The sequence below is a fragment of the Micrasema longulum genome, unplaced genomic scaffold, assembly GCF_059751315.1.
Source record: "Micrasema longulum isolate JH-2025_06_02 unplaced genomic scaffold, ASM5975131v1 h1tg002359l, whole genome shotgun sequence".
Taxonomy (NCBI): Eukaryota; Metazoa; Arthropoda; class Insecta; order Trichoptera; family Brachycentridae; genus Micrasema; species Micrasema longulum.
The window spans coordinates 156733-175887 of record NW_028279509.1 but is presented as its reverse complement, the minus strand read 5'-3'; the positions used below and the strand labels follow the sequence as shown (position 1 = coordinate 175887).

Below are 19155 nucleotides of genomic sequence, written 5' to 3'. Positions count from 1 at the left end.
AAGTATGAAGATAAAATAAAATATAATATTATCTAGCCAATGGGAGAACGCGCTACGATATAAGCCGGGAAAGTCCGACCCCTTCTCGCTCTCCCTTGCGGCCTATGTATGTATGCTGTCTCGTACCGTGCCCGAGCGCGACACGGTACAAATTTGTCTATAAAACCCCTATGTTTTTTGTCAATAAAAGTGTGTATTAACAAGTGTTTTATTGAATGTACGCCCTCTCCGCCTTCGACGTCGCTGCCTGCTCCTTTGGAGAATATTGCCGCAGACCCAGCACCCAGCCTGAAGAAAGCTACCTCACCCGAGATGGCCAGTTAAATATCAGCTGCAGAATCACCCCTATCTACAGTTCAACCGTATGCACGGCAAAGCGTTGTTGAGTGTGTAGTTCAAGTGCAGTTTCTTCAACTCCTAATCGCCTGACATAATTCATTATTTATTCGCCATGTAATAAATAAACATCAAACGGCAACCTCGTGTCTTCTCTGTCAATCTCCAACTGGGGTAGGAGCTCCAACTTTTAGCAGCCTAATCCTGCGAAAGTATGCCTTTTACTTCATATTGTATTTTATTTAACACTAACTTATTTCAATGAACGCGGTAAGGTCTATTTATAAAAACGTCTAATTTAAATTTCAATAATAAAAATACTTTATAGATTTATTCCACTTTTATTTATAATTTTTTTACTAGTGACTGACATTCTGGTACACCGACAGACTGGTACATCTGGTAGACACTGGTAGACTGAACGCCAGTCTAAAGATATCGGTCACTGGTAAAAAAAAAAAATATTAAAAAAATTATTTAAAAAAATATATAAATAAAAGTGACATAAAACTATAAAGAATTTTTATTATTATAATTAAAATGCAGTTCCACCAAGAAATGTCAGTAGAAAAACTCAAGTCAGCATAAAACAGAAGGCGACTAAACTACTCATAAATTAGTAGTTTTACGTTTTGACCCATTAGTTTATTTGTAGCTCAGTACGCAACTCATGATTTGAATTCAACTTTGTCGTGCTGTGTCCTAAAGTGCAGAAATACTGCTAGGATCTTAAAGAAACAGTGTCGGATCACATTTCATGTGTAATTAGAAAATGAATGTGTAAGTAGCAAATAAATCTGTCAGATTGTCGAAGAAAACAAAACAGACATTTCGTTAGTGTTGCCAGGGTAGTAAATTTTTTTACCCTACTTTGCTCATCTAATGAGAGAACTAATGAAAATTTGACCTCGGATAAAACAACTCTGTGGTGGACATTTGACCGACATTATCTTTAAAACATCAAATATTATTCAACACGATATAAAAATATCCGTTTTATGTAAAATAGTTTTTTTTAATATTTTAATTCAAAGTTCATTAATTCAATTACTCTTATCAAATGACCCTTTACTTATCTTCTCTGTTGCGTTAATCAATATTTCCGCGTGCACAGTAAAATTTTAGATATAAATTAACAGATTGCTTTTTTTTTACCTAACATTTGTGTTATGATTATATTTTTCCCATCGCGCAACATTACGCGGTGACACCACAAATGCGCGCGGTGAAAGTGGGGCATAGTGGGGGAATTTTTGGACACAGTCCGATGTATTCAAATATGATTGTACGCTCCTTCTGGACATTTCTTAATTCTATGTATTTGTGTAAAAATATATATTTTTAAAAAACTACGGGACAACTGGCTCGGGAGGATGCTGACGCCATATGCTCCAACTATGGAGCGGATAAGGAATGATGATGATTATGAATGTTGATGACGGTTCGATGATTGCCGACTCAGTCATCTTGAATGTCGTCTGCACTCAATCCAGCCATGTCTATGTCATTGGTATACAGGGTGTCATCAATCCACTTCCGGACGGACGGGACATTAGCGTAAACCCCCGGAGTCTTGTTTTCTCCGCACCCGATGCCCCAGGCTACGATCCCGGTCTGCATGTATCTCCCGGGCTTTCCCTGCAATGCACATTATTTTTTATATTTATTTATTTAAAACTTCAAGTACAAAGAATGAGTCCTCCTCTCGAAGCGCTGTCTTCCAGCCAACCGGAAAACACACCGGTCAAAAGAAGAGTTGGTCAAAAATTGTACTTAAAAAACTAAAATATATATCAAAAGAATACATACAAAAAACGAAAACCTAAGTAACTAAAAATAACAGCTGTTTTTCAATTGGGAGATGAGGCTTCCGCATATTAACTTTAAAAAATTACATTACAACAACAACAAACCATCACGCCGTTTCCCCGCAAGGGTAGGCAGAGAAAATAGAACGCCACATCACTCTATTTTATTTATTTTAACAGTCAATAATGATGTGATAACATTTTTTATATTTTTTATATATTTTTATTAAAGAAGGTAAAAATATGAACAGAAAAATATAAAAGGAAAAATAACGAAACCCACTAAACCGCGAAACCGGCTGTCAGCAGGTTTTTTATTTTTCCTTTACAAAGAGAAACGTTAGAGAAATTATATCAATTTAAAAAGTAATAGAAACATTATTAAGAACTAAAAGCATCCCTAATTTTTACACAAAATTTATTTATAAAAATTAAAATAGATGATATTAAATGATAATCAATATAAAGCTTTGTTACACATTAACCATTTAATATTTTTTTTCTTAAAATCAATGTCAACATTTTCTTTTAAAATCATCTTAGGAATCTTATAATTTTTTTAGTAATTAACATAAAAAAGATACGGTCTAAAGACCGATTAGCGAAGTTTCTAAATAAAAATCTTTCGTACCAAAAGGTACAACAAAAGGGTGTGTTGTGTGTATTTCTATGGGAGTATAATTTGCATACAGATCTCGCTTCCTCTGCATTCATACATATTCTCATGGAAGCGCGCCGATCATTCCGACTTTTGACATGTCCATCTTCAAGTATTTGTTGGATTTGGTCATGCCATGTCTTTCTCGGTCTTCCTATATTTCTACATCCATCAACATTCGCATTGAAAATATTCTTAGCCAGCGCAGAGCCTTTTTCTTGATTTTGTCGATAATGCTTGTCTCAGCCGTACATAACGCACGGATCTCGACATTTGGGCATCTATCGTACATAGTTTTATCACACATTCGCCTGAGAGATCACATTTCGACAGCCAGCATTCAGCCTACTTTCATCCCTGTTTTTCCAAGTGCATACTTCGGCTCCCATACATTATCATTTTTCATTTTTGTTACACGAAGGTAAGATGAGCAGTCTTACGCTCCAGGTACCAGTCCAGGGACTTTGAAATATTCTAGTGTAAAAAACCCTTGGAAAATAAATATTTCATGTTAATTATTGTCTCATGTCGGGGAATCGAACCCGTTAGAAAATATTTTTCATTTAATTAAATTTGGTTATTAGATTTTCGATTTTAATTCAGGAAACTTAATCAACCAAGGCCCAGAGGGTGAATTATATGAGGCCCGGAGGTTGAATTAGACGAGGCCCGGGGGGCGAATTATAAAAGGCCCGTAGGGCTGAATTTCTTAGCATGTGTTATAGTAGTAGTTGGCGATTTTTAAGTAAGTTGTCATAAAATGAATCTGTACTTACAGGTATTGGGCATACGAGGGCTGAACCTCCGTCTCCTTTGCACGTGTCCTTTCCCGGCTCACCCCCGGCGCACATGAACGATCGGTGCAGTTGGAACTCGGCTCCCAGTCGAGTTTTTCTCAGGGCGGACTGGCATTGGTTATTCGCCACAGTCGGAAGTTCCACCTGAAATCATATCCATGTACGTTAACGTGTTATGCTGGCGATAGGGTCTCCCGGAGGCGTCTGGTGATGTCCACGTGCTCCACTCAGGAGCGGATGTGGAAAAAAAGATCTTCTTTGCAGTAGAGACTTTACTATACCGTCACCCGACAAAAACATTCCAGGCTTCATTGTAGTAAATCGGCTTGGCCATAAATGTCATACAAAAGAATTTGTTTTATTTCTACACAATGGAAATCGTCAAATATCTGCATCCTGACATGTGTGAATTCCGAAGCATTCCGAACAGATAAACCTTCGGGCATTTACAAATATGCGCGCTGCGTAGGGTTACCCAGTTCCTGACGATCATTAATTATTGCCATTTTCTATGGCTTTTTTTTGGTGAAACAGTCACGGGCAGAAGGATGTTGTATGGCCTTGAATAGACCAGATATTCAAAAGAATTTTGGATCGAACCTTTTTCAGTATGACTTGATATTTTCCTTCCTTGCCGAAGACATCTTTGCCCCAACCGGAAGCGAGGCAGCGTGTTCCCGGTGCAGAGACAGGGCCCTCTGGGGGAAGGCAGATGACTCCGATGTTCTCCGCAGGGTCGAATGGACGCTCCAAAAACATCAGAGCTACGTCATTGAATAGTCCTCCTGAAAAAATGGGTTATTGAGGAAAGAAAGATGGGAAAGCGCTAATACACATAGATCAATACAATATAGACCTTTGATACCTCATTAGCGTATCATAGTCACATTGCAAACGTGAGTCGTTCAGCTTCCAAGATGTTGGGATTTGAGATTCGCAGAAATGAAAACCATCAATGTTTTGTTTATGACTTTAGTGCGTAGCAATCTGGTTCTCCAGATCTCTATATGCGGTGGTGTGGAAGGCTGAAGAAGCCACTCGCTCACCAATGGTTGCGAGAACACAGAAGAATTTTCTTCGTTACCTCTAATTGAGAGAGTATGGATACTACCCATTGCAGTACCCAGCATTGTTTCTTTTAGGTCTGCTCGGTATCAAAGGTTGGCGGGCTGGAAGGAGAATTCTCTGGTTTATGGTGGCCTTTAAACTTCTGCACGGGTTAATAAAATCCCAACATTTTAGAGCGCATAAAATTATATGTACCGAGCAACTATTGAAGAACTAGGAAACGCGGACCATTTGTTTTTCCAGAATGCAGGAAAAATTTACCGTTGATAATGCCTGTGGATCGAACCTTCGAACCATGTCTATAACACAAAAAAGTAGCCAGAAATTAAAATGCACGCAACGATCCATGGAAAGAGAGATGCTCGGTGTATGTTTAGAGAAGAGATGTCTTAGGAGACAAAATAAGAAATGAAGAAATAAGGCGCCGAACCGGAGTCGTGGATATAATGGATCGTGCAGCGAAATTGAAATGGCAGTGGGCAGGACACTTGGCGAGGCAAAATGATGGCAGGTGGACACCCAGAATAATAAAGTGGAGACCGCGGGCAAACAAAAAAAGTGTTGGAAGGCCACAGAAAAGATGGGTCGACGACATTGCCGGTAAAACGTGAATGATGAAAGCGGGTGATAGGAAGGAATGGAGACGTTTGGAAGAGGCCGCCATCCGCCACCCAGCAGTGGAGAGAATAAGGCTGCAGAAGAAAGAAAGGAAGAATGCCTGTGGAAAGAATTAAAGCATTCTCCCCACAGGCATCATATTGAGTACGTCTAAATGTTTGCACCCAGGCGGAATTTCTTCCCTAAGGTATAAATTTGTTGCAACAGAGAGGGAAAACATTTTTGACGAGAGGATATGACAAAACTTGTTGCATTATCTAACTGGTAAAAGAAGAAGCAAAAAAGTGGGAAAATTGTTTTCAGGCGTTGCCTGATTCAGCCAGATGAATTTCTCCAGCGTGATAAAGGTTTCAGCTCTCTTACTTCACAAAATTCAACGGAGTTGAGGAAATGAGGATGTTTAAACATGGCCGAATCGTGAATGTTACACAGTGTGTAAAGTGGCTACTTAAACCAGCCAATGACAGATCAAAAGCCCTGTAAATGTCCAGACTTCCACATTTTTTTCTTAAAAATGTTTTCCCTCTCTGTTGCAACAAATTTATAGCTAAATAACTCAAGAAATCCAGCCTGCCTGCTAGCATTTGGACGTACATTTATACATATTGTTGATTAGTCTCACCTGCGTAGAAGTGGTTATGGGTCACGATGCTGGCCACGTCCCTATCCTGGTGCGGATAGACTTCATTCTTCGTCTGGGTATCCCATTCTCCCGCCCTGACCTTCAGCTTGGGCTGAGGGTCGCCCTGGTTCTTGGGGGCCACGCAGTGCGCCGCCGTCAGGGCCACGCGAGGGTGTATGAGCGAGCCCCCGCACTGGTACTGGTTCTGCGTCTTCTGGGAATTTGGAACTGGAACGGATCTATAATGACGTAGACAAAACAACAACTTTTGATTTTTCCTCTCGTTCTGTAATAATTTTAATAAACCCGTTAGGAGTATGAGAAATCATGTTATTATCTTACTAATATCGACAATTATATCCCCAAAAAAAATATATTTGTTTCTGGAAGTATATATAATCCAAATGTACTGAAAGAGATCAGTTTGTATGTTCCCAATAATTATACTAGAGCGAGATCTCTTGCACTATTTTGGGCACCCAGACGCCGCACGAATTCACCCATTAATAGAAATACTAATAATAATATTGCCCTGAAATTATCTCTCATCAACTTCAGGGTGCCTGGAAGAATGACTAGACAGGTGCCACCGTTTGTAGCAACAATTCACGGACAGTGTATACTTGTAATGCCGTACTAAACAGACTTCATGAACTCGGCAATAGTTATTCCCACGTATCTGATATATTTAGTGTAGGGTATTGTTCCTATAGAACAAACCTTTTGAACTTTTTCAAAGATGGTGAATGGTAATTATATTTATTTATTCATGCATTTCATAATATATACAGTTTTTTGTTCACTTTGCACAGCTGTATGAAACAGTACTAATGATTTTCTTGTTGTTATACTGTGGAATGTTTTATTATTTAAACTTTCTACTGAATATGCTGTATAATTTTTAGGTTATTTTTTTAAATATAAATGTTGTATAATTTTTAAGTTAATTTTTTTTTATAAATGTTAGGTATAAGGAAATTTATGTTTTTAAAAAAAAAAAAAAATATTAAGCCAAATATGTTAGTATTATAGTTAGTATTATAAATATATATGTTAGTATTATAAATTTTTGTAAAAGGCACATTTGCCGTTTATGTTAGTAAAATAAAAATAAATAAAATACGGCTTCTGCGGATAAATAGATCTATTTTTCTGTACATATCGGCAGTTTTTCAGCTATCTGCTTTCTTTTCACTAACTTCCAACTTATATATTATTTACAGTCTGCATTGCGAAATGGATAAAACAATTCGTAAACTTATGCAGACTACGTTGTCAAAAAAATAAAAATAAAAATATTTAAAAAAATATTACTAGTCATCGTCATTCCCTTTTCGCACCTAATCGTGCATAGGGCACTGGATTGGCACACCAATCGCAGCGTATCTTGATCATTTTTGGTACATGAAGATAAGATGATTAGTCTCACGCTTCAGGTACCAGCTCTGGGACTATAAAATATTTTTGGTATAAAAACACCCTTTTAAATAAACATTTCATATCAACCATGTCGGGAATCAAACCCGAGACCTCTTGCATGGTAGGCAAACGCGCTGACTATTACACCACAAAGCCGATGCGGTCAGTCGTTACAAGTCATTTATTCTTTTGGCTGTTGGTGTTGTAGAGAGCAGCGCCAACAGCCGTGAGGTTGCCAGAGCCGAACACCGCTTTGGCCCGCAACGCGTAATCCGATGCAACGTCAGCTCGTCGTTATTAAACGTCGTGCATCGGAAGAACATTCACATTTCATCTTGGTATTTCGTGTCGCCCGTCCACCAGCTCCTCGCCAAGTGTTCGCTATTGTAAATTTCTTCTGTACAAAATTGGAAGGATGCAACTCGCGTGTATCTACTCAATAAATAACTTCAATTGTAATCCATTTTTCTAATTTAACCTCAAATCAATTCACGCGCACCCATCCACACAATGTAATCAAATATTTTTGAGAGAACAAAACATGTTTTTTTTTACAGATAACGAAATCATAAATTTATTTTCAATTTTTATCAGTGAACTTTGACACTGTTTTGTCTTAGAGCTAATAATGAAAGATAGATGAACATTTAAATTTATTGTTTTTATGGGCTTTGCCCGTGTCAGAGAGGAATTTATTTATTTTTATTCAAGCCCAGAAGGCGTTTGCAGGTTGATAAACATTATATTTGATAAAAATAAAAATAGATGGAAAGTATTTCAATCACCTCCGTTTACTAGATAGTAAAGCAATTATAAATAAAGAGGTAAATGAACTGGAAACTATGACAAAAGAATTATACAAAGCCTCCAGAAAGATTCATCGGGTCATTACCCGATGAAATTCATTAATACAGAAACAACCAGGATTTTGAGTCCAACGTCTAGTAACATATGTACTGGAAGTAAAACTATTGGTGCTGTTGACGAGTACATTTACCCCAAGGTAACATTGTGCCCAAGCACACATTCTAAATCATGCTGAGGAACTGCTCAGACGCGTCGGATTATGTTGGGCTGCTTTTGGAAAGCTGAAACGCGATTTTAGAAGGGAAATCCCATCAACAATCTGAAAGCCAAAGTCTACGACTCTCGTGTTCTGCCGGTGACAACATACCTCTCAGAAAATCAGTGTTCAGAAAGTTAAGTGTAATCAGCGGCCTGTGGAAAAGAGGAGAAAAGACGCCGTACGAAGGTGACCGATATCGCGGAGAGAGAGGGAAAAAAATGGCAGTGGGCGGGTCACGTGGCGAAATGAGAAGCTGGGGATGTGGACCCCCAGAATACTAAATGGAGACCCTACGAAAATAGAAGGACAGTGGGGAGACCGCAGAGAAGATGGACTCTGTGGGACAGGGATGGAAACAGAGTGATCGCGCTACTCGCCTGACAGAAGATGGATGCTCGAATTCTGCGTGTTTTGCTGGTTCGTAGAATAGGCGTTGCTATGCGTTATCGTTATTTACTTTGCCACCGAACCCCAATACAAATGAATGCAGTTAACTTCTTTGGTAAAAGCTGTGCGGATGATCGCTGATGAACTAAACTTAGGTAAATCAACAGTGCACAACATTCTAACTGAAGATTTGGGTTTAAACTATGTGCCAAAATCGTGCCCAAGTTACTGACGCCGGATCAAAAGTTGAAAAGGGTTGAGTGCGTTACTGGCTTCAAAAGTGCTCATGAAAACGACGATGGATTCTTAAGAAGGGTGTTGACGAATGTTCCCTGGAAGGGTTGGAAGGGTGGAGAGAAGCGTTCATTTTCTTTCCCGTTGTCTGTGGTTTCGTATCGTCTATTCCTGGGTCAATGTCTTAATCTATGGTCGCTCTGTCCGTTTCCGCCAATTTGGTATCCCGGTCATCCATGGATTTTGTTTTTTCATAAAGCTCATAATGCACCAGGTAGGCGTTACCTGGACTCCAGAAATCAATAGAAACATAATAAGAGTTTTAATGGTAGGTAAAACTCCAATATTATGTGTTCTGAATTGATTTCTGGAGTCCATATTATGAGAGATCTGTCTGTTATCTCCTGGACCGGGTGACGCCTTTATTTGATATCAACCGGTTGAAACAGGCTTGCGAGAGAGGAATCTTTTGAGACTGTATGATTTAGCAACTCTCTTTGATAATAAATGATGATGAATGTCCCCTCTGACTTTTTCTTTTTCCCGAAGTGCAAAATGGTGATGAGGAGACACCACTGGGAGGATGTGGAAACAATAAAACTTAACTGAAAAGCCTTACTGCCGAGTAGCTTCAGGGAGGCTCTGAACAGTGGAAAAGAAGATAGGACAAGTGCCTGGTGACGAATGGAGAGTATTTTGAAGCAGGCAAAACTCGTATAGATTAAATTAAGGTAAAATAAAGTTTTCTTAACTTAGGATTTGGGTTGTGGTCCCGTGACTAGTTTCTCGGACTCATGGCTCAAAGGTCCGTGGTTCGAATTCCACTCTACCCCAACTTGATTCCTATTTTCTAATAGTGAGTTATTTACAACTCGTTGAAAATGGCCCTCAAAATGAAATATTTGGGTAAAACATAAGAACGCAAATATTAAAAAAAAAAAAAAGGTTCGCGTATTTATTGGACAGCCTTCTTATATTCAAAATTTGAATTAGGTATCATTCAATTTAAAATCGCCATGCTTTCTGTACAATGCATATTTAACGAAATAGTTTTGCGGTACTTTTTTTTATCTTATCTATGCATTACCTTTTTCACCTTACTAAATAGGCCTGTAAAAAAAAATGTGTTGCAATACAAAATGTCACCTCACTCATACATTTAAAGTTTGAATGAGGTTTCATTCAAAATAAGATCTGTACTTATTTCCGCAAAAACGGTTCATTTTATTGGCCACGCACCTAATACGTCAAGGTGTACCAATGCAGTGCCCTATGCACCATTAGGTGCAGAAAGGGAATGATGATGGTAGATATTCAAAATAAATTATAAATGTATTTAATAAATACAGTTTAAATACGTTTACAAAGTAAATAAAAATCTCTTGATGTAAATAATGTTTTTTTATAATAAATACTAACTCAGCAGTCCGAAGGTACTAAATTAAATTCTCACATTGTTTAGAAAAAGCATCCAATTTCATTTGCTTTGATTGTTGCTTCCTTTTTTGCAGAATCATAGCATAAACTACAAATATCTGAATATTCTTTTAATTTTAATAATAATAAAATAAAAAATATAATCGTACCTTTTTATTTTTCTAAAAATCAAAACGAAAACTAGCTCGGAAACAATTTCACACACACAAATAGGCTGCTACACGGTAATAGAATAAAACAACGTGTACAAGTATGTCTGCTATTTGAATCGCGGCACCTACTGTCGTCAGGGCTTCGATTATGATGGGAAGTTATCTTCCGTTTTTACGTTTTTATAAACGTCATACCTTCTCCTCGACGGCTATAGTTAAAGAAAAATTCCCTCTAGTGATTATAAAGATATACTACTGACCCCCTCCCTACCTTTAAGTTTTGGGTAGGTACATCGATATGAAACCAGGGGAAGCGTACGTCACGGTACACATATCTACGCTCTAAAATGACATAGTTTCAGTATGACGTCATAGTCAATGATAAAAGTCTCTAGACCAACTAAAAAGGTTAACTACCGATACCCCACCCCCACCATCAAGTTTGGATGTAAGTACATCGGTTTATACCGACGGGTCTAGAACCCCTCGACACGTTTATCTACGCATTAAAAGTGTCAAAAAGTTTGTTCCACCTTGCAATTTTTCCTTTAATTTTTAATCGTTTTGAGGTTTGCACCTTTTTCTTAAAAAGCCTATTAAAAATATGAGAGAGAAATAAGTAAGTTTCGAAGTCGAATTACATTCCGACATAACAGTCACTTTAATAAAACGAACGCCTAGATGTGGAAGTAATGTCGCTAGGTTCTCTCATATTAACAAATAAGAGTATCTAGGCGTCAGACACAGATTATATGCGTCAGAAAGTTACCACTCTAAAAAAAATATTTTGTTATTATATTTTTTCTATCTGTTTTACTATCTTTTCGAGTGTATGTATCGAGACGTTATAGGAGCCGGTTTTGTAATCGATCGGTACAGATTGGTAAATACATACAGACGATAGTTAAGCGTACCGTCTAAGTGATTTTCAAAAGTCATGTTCAAGCGAGCATTTTTAGCTTAAATTGGGATTTATTGGAGATTATAGTTGCTTTGAAGTGAGCGCTTTTTATTACAGAAGCCTATTTAATATATAAATGAGAATTATATATACTAACTAATTGTTTGCGCTCATTCCATTGGCTTGTTACTATCATATGACGTCGATATGACAAGTAGGTAAAACACACCGAGGTAAGATACAGATAGTACAGAAGTTAAGTATACCGTCTCGATATATACAGATGAAGATAGCGTTCATAATCTAGGCACTGGTGTCGGCCGAACCGGTGAATCCCCCGCCGGCACCGACCAGCGTAATTGTAAATCGGCGTAAATCGAATCGGCGTAAAACGAAGTTTACCTGTATTATTTGATAATTTTATTTGAAAAATTCCAAATGAAAATGTTTTGATGTTACACAATTAATGTTTGTAAATGCATTTCACATATATTTATGGGTATTCGCAGGCAATAAGCCACTTACTTTATGACGGCGACCGTCCACGGGAACTCGGCAAACTGGGCCTCGTTGTCTTTGTCTCCTTTGATCTTAAAGCCGAGCCCGTTCGGGAGCCGAAGGCCGCAGCCGGCTCGGCCGGAGGTCGTGGGCGTGGACGCGGGAGGGCGCACGGTCACCGGGACGTCAACTTTCTGCTCAGCCACGCAGCACATGTCCATATAGTTGTCGCATGGTCCAGTGCCGCTTCTACAACAAACAAAACAGCAATTCTAACTCTTGTGCGGCTGTGGTGTAACTCGAGTCTACATACGAGACTTGATACATCTCTCTTTTTTATAAATGATAAAGTTGTATTTTTTGTAACATTTAAATGGACATTTTCACCCCAGATTTGGAATGCAAAATCTGTATAAATATGCAGAATTTTAACGCAAAAAATATTTTTTGTTTAACTGAATAAGAAAGAGCACGAAAATATAACATAACAAGGAAGACAGAGACGCGGTTCTGTGGTCGGTGTTTGTGTGAAGGAGACAGAATAAAAAGAAGAAATTCGTTAAATCAGTCGGTTATTGCCAGTAAGCGGGAGTGCACGCTACTCAAATGACCGGCGTAATTATGATTTTTAGTTTATTTTTCCATAACCATTAGGTATGGCGGCCTCTGTGGTGTAGTGGTCAAGACGCTTGACTGACACACGGAAGATTCCGGGTTCGATTTCCGGAGAGAACACAAAAATTAAATGTGATTCTTCTCAAGCCTGGGTGTTCTGTGATGTAATTCACCACTGTAATTGGGCCTCCTGGCCTGTTGTGGTGTAAAAAAAAATGTAACAATGCTTTATATCGATTATTATTTTATGTTAACAATCAACTATTTCATTTTTTGTAAATAAATTTTGTGTAAAAAATACGCATGTTTTTAGTTCTTAATAATGTTTATATTACTTTTTAAATTTATATAATCTCTCCAACGCTTTTCTTTGTAGAGGAAAAATAAGAAACCCGCTGACAAGCCGGTTTTGCGGTTTAGTGGGTTTCATTAATTTTCATTTTATATTTTCTCTGTTCATGTTTACCTTCATAAATAAAAATAAATACAAAAAATCCACATTACATTACAATCGAATAAAGGACTATATTGAAAGGTTGTTTGATTATTGATCAAAGAAACATTATATTTAAAGCTTTCCTAATGTGAAATATTTCCATATTATTTGTGTATGTAAGATTTTAACTCCTGTATGTTTAATTAAGTCATGATTTAAATTGATTGGGTGATTAAAAAATTCGGAGGAATTGTTATTGTGAAGACACCTCATATGTTCTTTAACACGAATGTCAAAATTTCTTGATGTTCGTCTCGATGAAAGTCTCGAAACCGGTAAACATTGAAAAGTCGGTAAGTGATTATATACAAATATTTAATAACCATTTAGTAAAATGTATGACCACAAACTTAATGCTTTAAGTGCTACTGTGTAACATGCACTATTTTGCATATGTTTAAACATCCACATTTTCTCATCTCTTCCGAAAAGAGCCGAAATATTTTTCATGCGGGTGAGATTCACCCGGCTAAACCGATTAACCTGCTAGGCAACGCCTGAAAACTTTTATACACTTCCTAAGAAGGAAATCCAGCCTGTCTGCAAACATTTGGACACACTCGAAACATTGTCGAATTAACTAACCGAAAAAAAGAAAAGTATTAAAATTAGAAAATTGTTTTCAGGCGTTCCCTAGTAGGTGAATTGGTTGGGATGGATGAATCTCACCCGCGTGAGGTTTCAGCTGCTTTACTCCACAAAAGTCAACAGATGGAAGAGTTGAGGAAATGTGGATGTTAAAACATAGACAGAATGGTGAATGTTAGTTAGTGTGTAAAGTTGACACTTAAACCAGCCAATCTGCAAATGCCTAGACTTCCATAGGCCGCTCTCTTAAATGCTCTCCGTCCCTGTTGTCATTTGATAATTTTTTATATTGTTAATTTAATTAGGAACAACGCCGAAGAATAAGTTTTTTTTAAAAAATATTTTTTATATTTTCTTTACTCACCTTATGTCTAAAAGACCCACTCCATCGGTGAGAACTGAATTATTCGCATTGCAAAAATAAAATTGCACGCACTGACCGTCTTCTCCAGACTCGGTTCTGCAGGTTTCCACGGCTCCTATAAACAAACAAATTAATCTTTCCCAGCATCCAAATTATTATTATTATTATGGATAACTTATACAGCGCCATTTTCGTAATATAATTAATCAAGGGCGCTTTATATAGTGATTCTATAGTTAAAATATATTTAATTGAAGCTTTTAAATGTGTAATTTAATTAAAACAATTAATTTTGCTGCCACATGCTACGGATTTATTTAAATGATTTAGAGAACAAGTGGGTTTTAAGTTTTTTTCAAAACATCACTTCACTTTCACAGCCTCGCACCTCTGCCGGGAGAGCATTCCATGCCGTAGGGCCTGCGACCGCAAATGCGCGTTCACTAAATTTAATGCGCTGTTTGCGTAGAGGTATAATAACTTTTCCTCTCGTCGTAGACGTAGCTGATCTAAGCGTGAGACGCCTGTCAGCTAGTTCATCTGGAATGCATAGTTCCCTTAGATATTCCGGAGCAGATTTGTGCAGTGACTTATACATAAGCCGACAGAGTTTGTATTCGACCCTCTGTGGAAAACGTAGCCAGTGCAGTTCCCGAAGTAGTGGAGTGATATGACTGAACTTAGAGATTCCGAAAATAAGTCTAGCTGCGGCATTCAATACAGATTGTAGGCGAGTCATTTTTTTCATTGGTAGACCTGCGTAGATACCATTACAATAATCGACTCTAGACACTACAAACGCATTTATCAATTGACGAGCGGCTTCAACTGGCATTTTTTTGCGTATGCATTTAATCTGTCTCAGCTGGTAGAAGCACTTATCGTTCTACTAATTTGAGCGTCAAGAGAAAGGTAAGAAATACGTAACATATACCTTTTTATGTATTTGGGCATTACTATTGATATTTTTTTTAAATGGGTAAAACATATCACCAAATTATGTAAAAGATTAAGGACAATTATAGGCAGCATGTTTAGAATAAAATATTTTGTACCAATAAAAACATTAAGACTTATTTATCAATCATTAGCGGAGTCGATTATTAGGTACGGTATTACCAGTTGGGGCCTTTCTTGTAAAACCAAACTCGTCTCTTGAATCAATTAACAGATCAGCCAGAATTGATAAGGAAGAGGTACCCGAACTTTTTAAAAAGCAAGGCTGCCTGTCCGTAAATGCTATTCTATGGCTAATTTGTTACTAGATATCGATTTGATAGTAACTACCAGAAAAGGTATATTCATATACATAACACAAGGCTAGCACAACGTGAAGGCTTTTCAGTACCGAGGTTTGCAAACAAGTATGGCCAAAAGATATTCAATACAATTACTAAAATTTTCGAAGATTCCTAAGCAGATCTGAAAAGAAAATGTTGAGAAAACTTTTAAGAAAAAAATAATTAAATGGCTAATATGTAACAAGGCTTTATATTGATTTTCATTTTATTTTACATTAAAATTTTTGTACATAAATTTTGTGTAAAAAATACGTACCTATGCTTTTAGTTCTTAATAATGTTTATATTACTTTTTAAAATTATATAATCTCTCCTAACGTTTTTCTTTGTAAAGGAAAAATAAGAAACCCGCTGACAGCCGGTTTCGCGGTTTAGTGGGTTTCATTATTTTTATTTTTATATTTTCTGTTCATAAATACCTTCTCATATAAAATTAAATACAAAAAAATAAAAATTATGACTTTTACTATGTTTTTAAAAATATAAGTTGCTTGCTAAATACATTTTTTTTTCTGTCTTTTACCATGTTTATTATTACGTATTTTGCCTTCATTGCGTATTTTACTGGGTTTAAAAAAAACATTGTTAACTATGTATTTTGTTTTTACAACAACAACAAACCATCACGCCATTTCCCCGTAAGGGTAGGCAGAAAGAATAGAACGCCCTATCACTCTATATTTGCATACAGATCTCGCTTCCTCTACATTCGTACATATTCTCATGCACGCGCGCCGATTATTCCAACTTTTGACTTGGTCATGACATGTTTTTCTCGGTCTTTCTCTATTTCTGCATCCATCAACATTCGCATTGTAAATATTCTCACCCGTTCTTTCGCTGTCCATTCGCTCTACATGTCCAAACCAGCGTAGAGCTCCTTTCTTGATTTTGCCGACAATGCTTTTCTCAGTCTTACATAATGTACTCGGTTTTTAAATATGTTTTTGTTTTTACTATTTTTTTTACTACGTATTTAAATATGTTTTTGGTTTTACTACGTATTTTACTGGGTTTTTAATATGTTTATGCAATGTATTTTTCTATGCGTCTTACTATGTATTTTGGTATAACTTCATATTTTACTGGGTTTTTAAATATGTTTTTTTACTACGTCTTTAACTGTGTTTTTAATATGTTTTATGCAATCTATTTTTCTATGCGCCTCACTATGTATTTTGGTTTGACTTCATATTTTACTGAGTTTTTAAATATGTTTTTTTACTAACGTCTTTAACTATGTTTTTAATATGTTTTATAGAATGTATTTTTCTATGCGTCTCACTATGTATTTTGGTTTGACTTCATATTTTACTGAGTTTTTAAATATGTTTTTTTACTACGTCTTTAACTATGTTTTTAATATGTTTTATACAATGTATTTTTCTATGCGCCTCACTATGTATTTTGGTTTGACTTCATATTTTACTGAGTTTTTAAATATGTTTTTTTACTACGTCTTTGACTATGTTTTTAATATGTTTTATACAATGTATTTTTCTATGCGCCTCACTATGTATTTTGGTTTGACTTCATATTTTACTGAGTTTTTAAATATGTTTTTTTACTACGTCTTTAACTATGTTTTTAATATGTTTTATACAATGTACTTTTCTATGCGCCTCACTATGTATTTTGGTTTAAATTTCATATTTTACTGGGTTTTTTAATTTGTTTTTTTACTACGCTTTTGACTATGTTTTTAATATATTTTATAAATCCAGTAAACATTTTTTTACAAATTTAGCAATGTTCGGGTAACATATTCAATATTTTGGGGCCCAGTAGCTCAATCACAAATAGCTATCGACGTGCTTAAAAACATGCTAAGCATTTGAGCGATCACGATGAACAATAATGAACTTGCTTAAGTTATCGCGGTCATATGTCAATGTGTGTGTAATCTCTAAGTCAACGCTCGTGTCCGTTTGTTTTTTTGTTTTCCGCGTTTACAATAAAAAATAATACACTATATTGCATTTGCGAAATAGTAAGGAGTATCTAATACAAAAAAGTGAACATTAAATTACAATTTCTATGGCGACTGCTTTTCTTGACATTTGGCTCGCCAACCGCCGGGTAAATGCAATAAATAGCGTGATAAATAAACTACGTTTAAGTATGTCCAAATGCTTGCAGACAGGCTGGATTTTCTCCCTAGGGAGTTACTCATATTTAAATTTATTTAAACAGAGTAAGAAAACATTTTTGAGAAGGGAATATGGAAGTCTAGGCATTTACGGGGATTTCCATGAATAACTCCCTAGGGAGGAAATCTAGCCAATCTGCAAGCATTTGGACATAATCAAACATTGTTGAATTAACTACCTGGTAAAAGAAGAAGTATAAAAATTGGAAAATTGTTTTCAGGCGTTGCCTAGTAGGCGATTTGGTTCAGCCGGATGAATCTCACCCGCGTGATAAAGGTTTCAGCTTTTTTACTTCACAAAAGCCAACAGATGGAAGAGTTGAGGAAATGTGGATGTTCAAACATAGACAGAATTGTGAATGTTACACAGTGTGTAAAGTGGCCACTTAAACCAGCCGATTACAGGTCATGAGCCCTGTAAATGCCTAGACTTCCATATTCCCTTCTCGAAAATGTTTTTCCTATCTGTTTAAATAAATTTAAATAAATAGCTGAACTCTTTAAATTAGAATCCTTAAAATTTATTCATCAATTAGCCACCGATGTAATTGTAGAGGAAGAATTGAAACTTGAAAAAAACTGTAGTAAACATGAACACAATACGAGAATATCAGAAAAATATCATTTACAACCTTCTAAAACGAGAAAAGGACAATCGAGACTAATAAACCATGGACTGAAATTATACAATAAACTACCAGACAAAACTTAACAAAAGACACAGACAACCTTTACAAAAGATGTTAAAAATATTAATATTAACAGTAGAATGTGAATTATTAAAGTACAAATATTTTATTAAGTGTATGTAACCCGTAAAGGTTTATCAATGAACAATTTGAATAAATAAAATAAAAAAATAGCAGTTTTGGAATTTTTTCCATATTTACACCGCGAAAATTAAAATATGTGATTGCGCAGCAGGATTATACGTCGCGAAACGTAAATATTTTGACATTTAATATAAGTGTTAACGAATGTTGCAACGTGATCGCGAATACGATAAACAACCGTGGTGAGAAATTGTTATCACGTCGCTTATAAGCACATCGATAATGATTTTTGATTGAGCTACAGAAACCTGAATTTTTTGTGGTAGACCCCATGACCCATCCTCTAGTAACGTGGGAGTGTTCCTTCCGGGGTTCGGTAGAATAATTTGCTTTCACAAACATTATTATTTATGTTGTATGCTCGCAATTCAGCGGGACTTTAATTTTAAGATTGTTGCGTCAACATTGTTGAAAAATAAATAAAAATAATAATCGAAGGACAAACGATGGTGCAAATATATTTGCGTTGAAAGAAATGAATTATGCTTGTTTATTTGACGTACCTGGAGTAGCCCGGTTGTCCTGTGCAACACAGAAGCTCGCCAAAGACAGTACCACTATTGTTAAGAACATCGTTGAGACAGAAGTCATACTAACGACAAAATATAAATATATCTTTTGACTTGTGACCTTTGCTCAGCTATCAGTTTTAAAACCAAATTGTTTACTTCGAAATATTTTTAAAACGAAATATCACTGCCCTACGGGTCAACTTTATATACATACGAGGTTATCGTGCCACTCACCAGACGACAGGTAGGCGCTTGTTTCGTCTTTTTGGTTCTAGAACTTAAGTCGTGTAAGTCAA

The 19155-nt window shown here is 36.4% G+C and overlaps 1 protein-coding gene across 1 annotated transcript; it reads right to left on the bottom strand.

The window, feature by feature from the left end:
• Nucleotides 1-1330: 1330 nt before the first annotated feature.
• On the bottom strand, nucleotides 1331-18929 carry LOC148272361 (phenoloxidase-activating factor 2-like). The gene is made up of 7 exons (XM_088240150.1): nucleotides 18851-18929; nucleotides 14065-14179; nucleotides 12029-12250; nucleotides 5908-6146; nucleotides 4200-4384; nucleotides 3579-3743; nucleotides 1331-1974 (listed from the first exon to the last, which is right to left on the bottom strand). The coding sequence occupies exons 1-7, from the start codon at nucleotides 18918-18920 to the stop codon at nucleotides 1795-1797; spliced, it is 1176 nt and encodes a 391-aa protein (XP_088096276.1). The 5' UTR covers nucleotides 18921-18929; the 3' UTR covers nucleotides 1331-1794.
• Nucleotides 18930-19155: the final 226 nt, after the last annotated feature.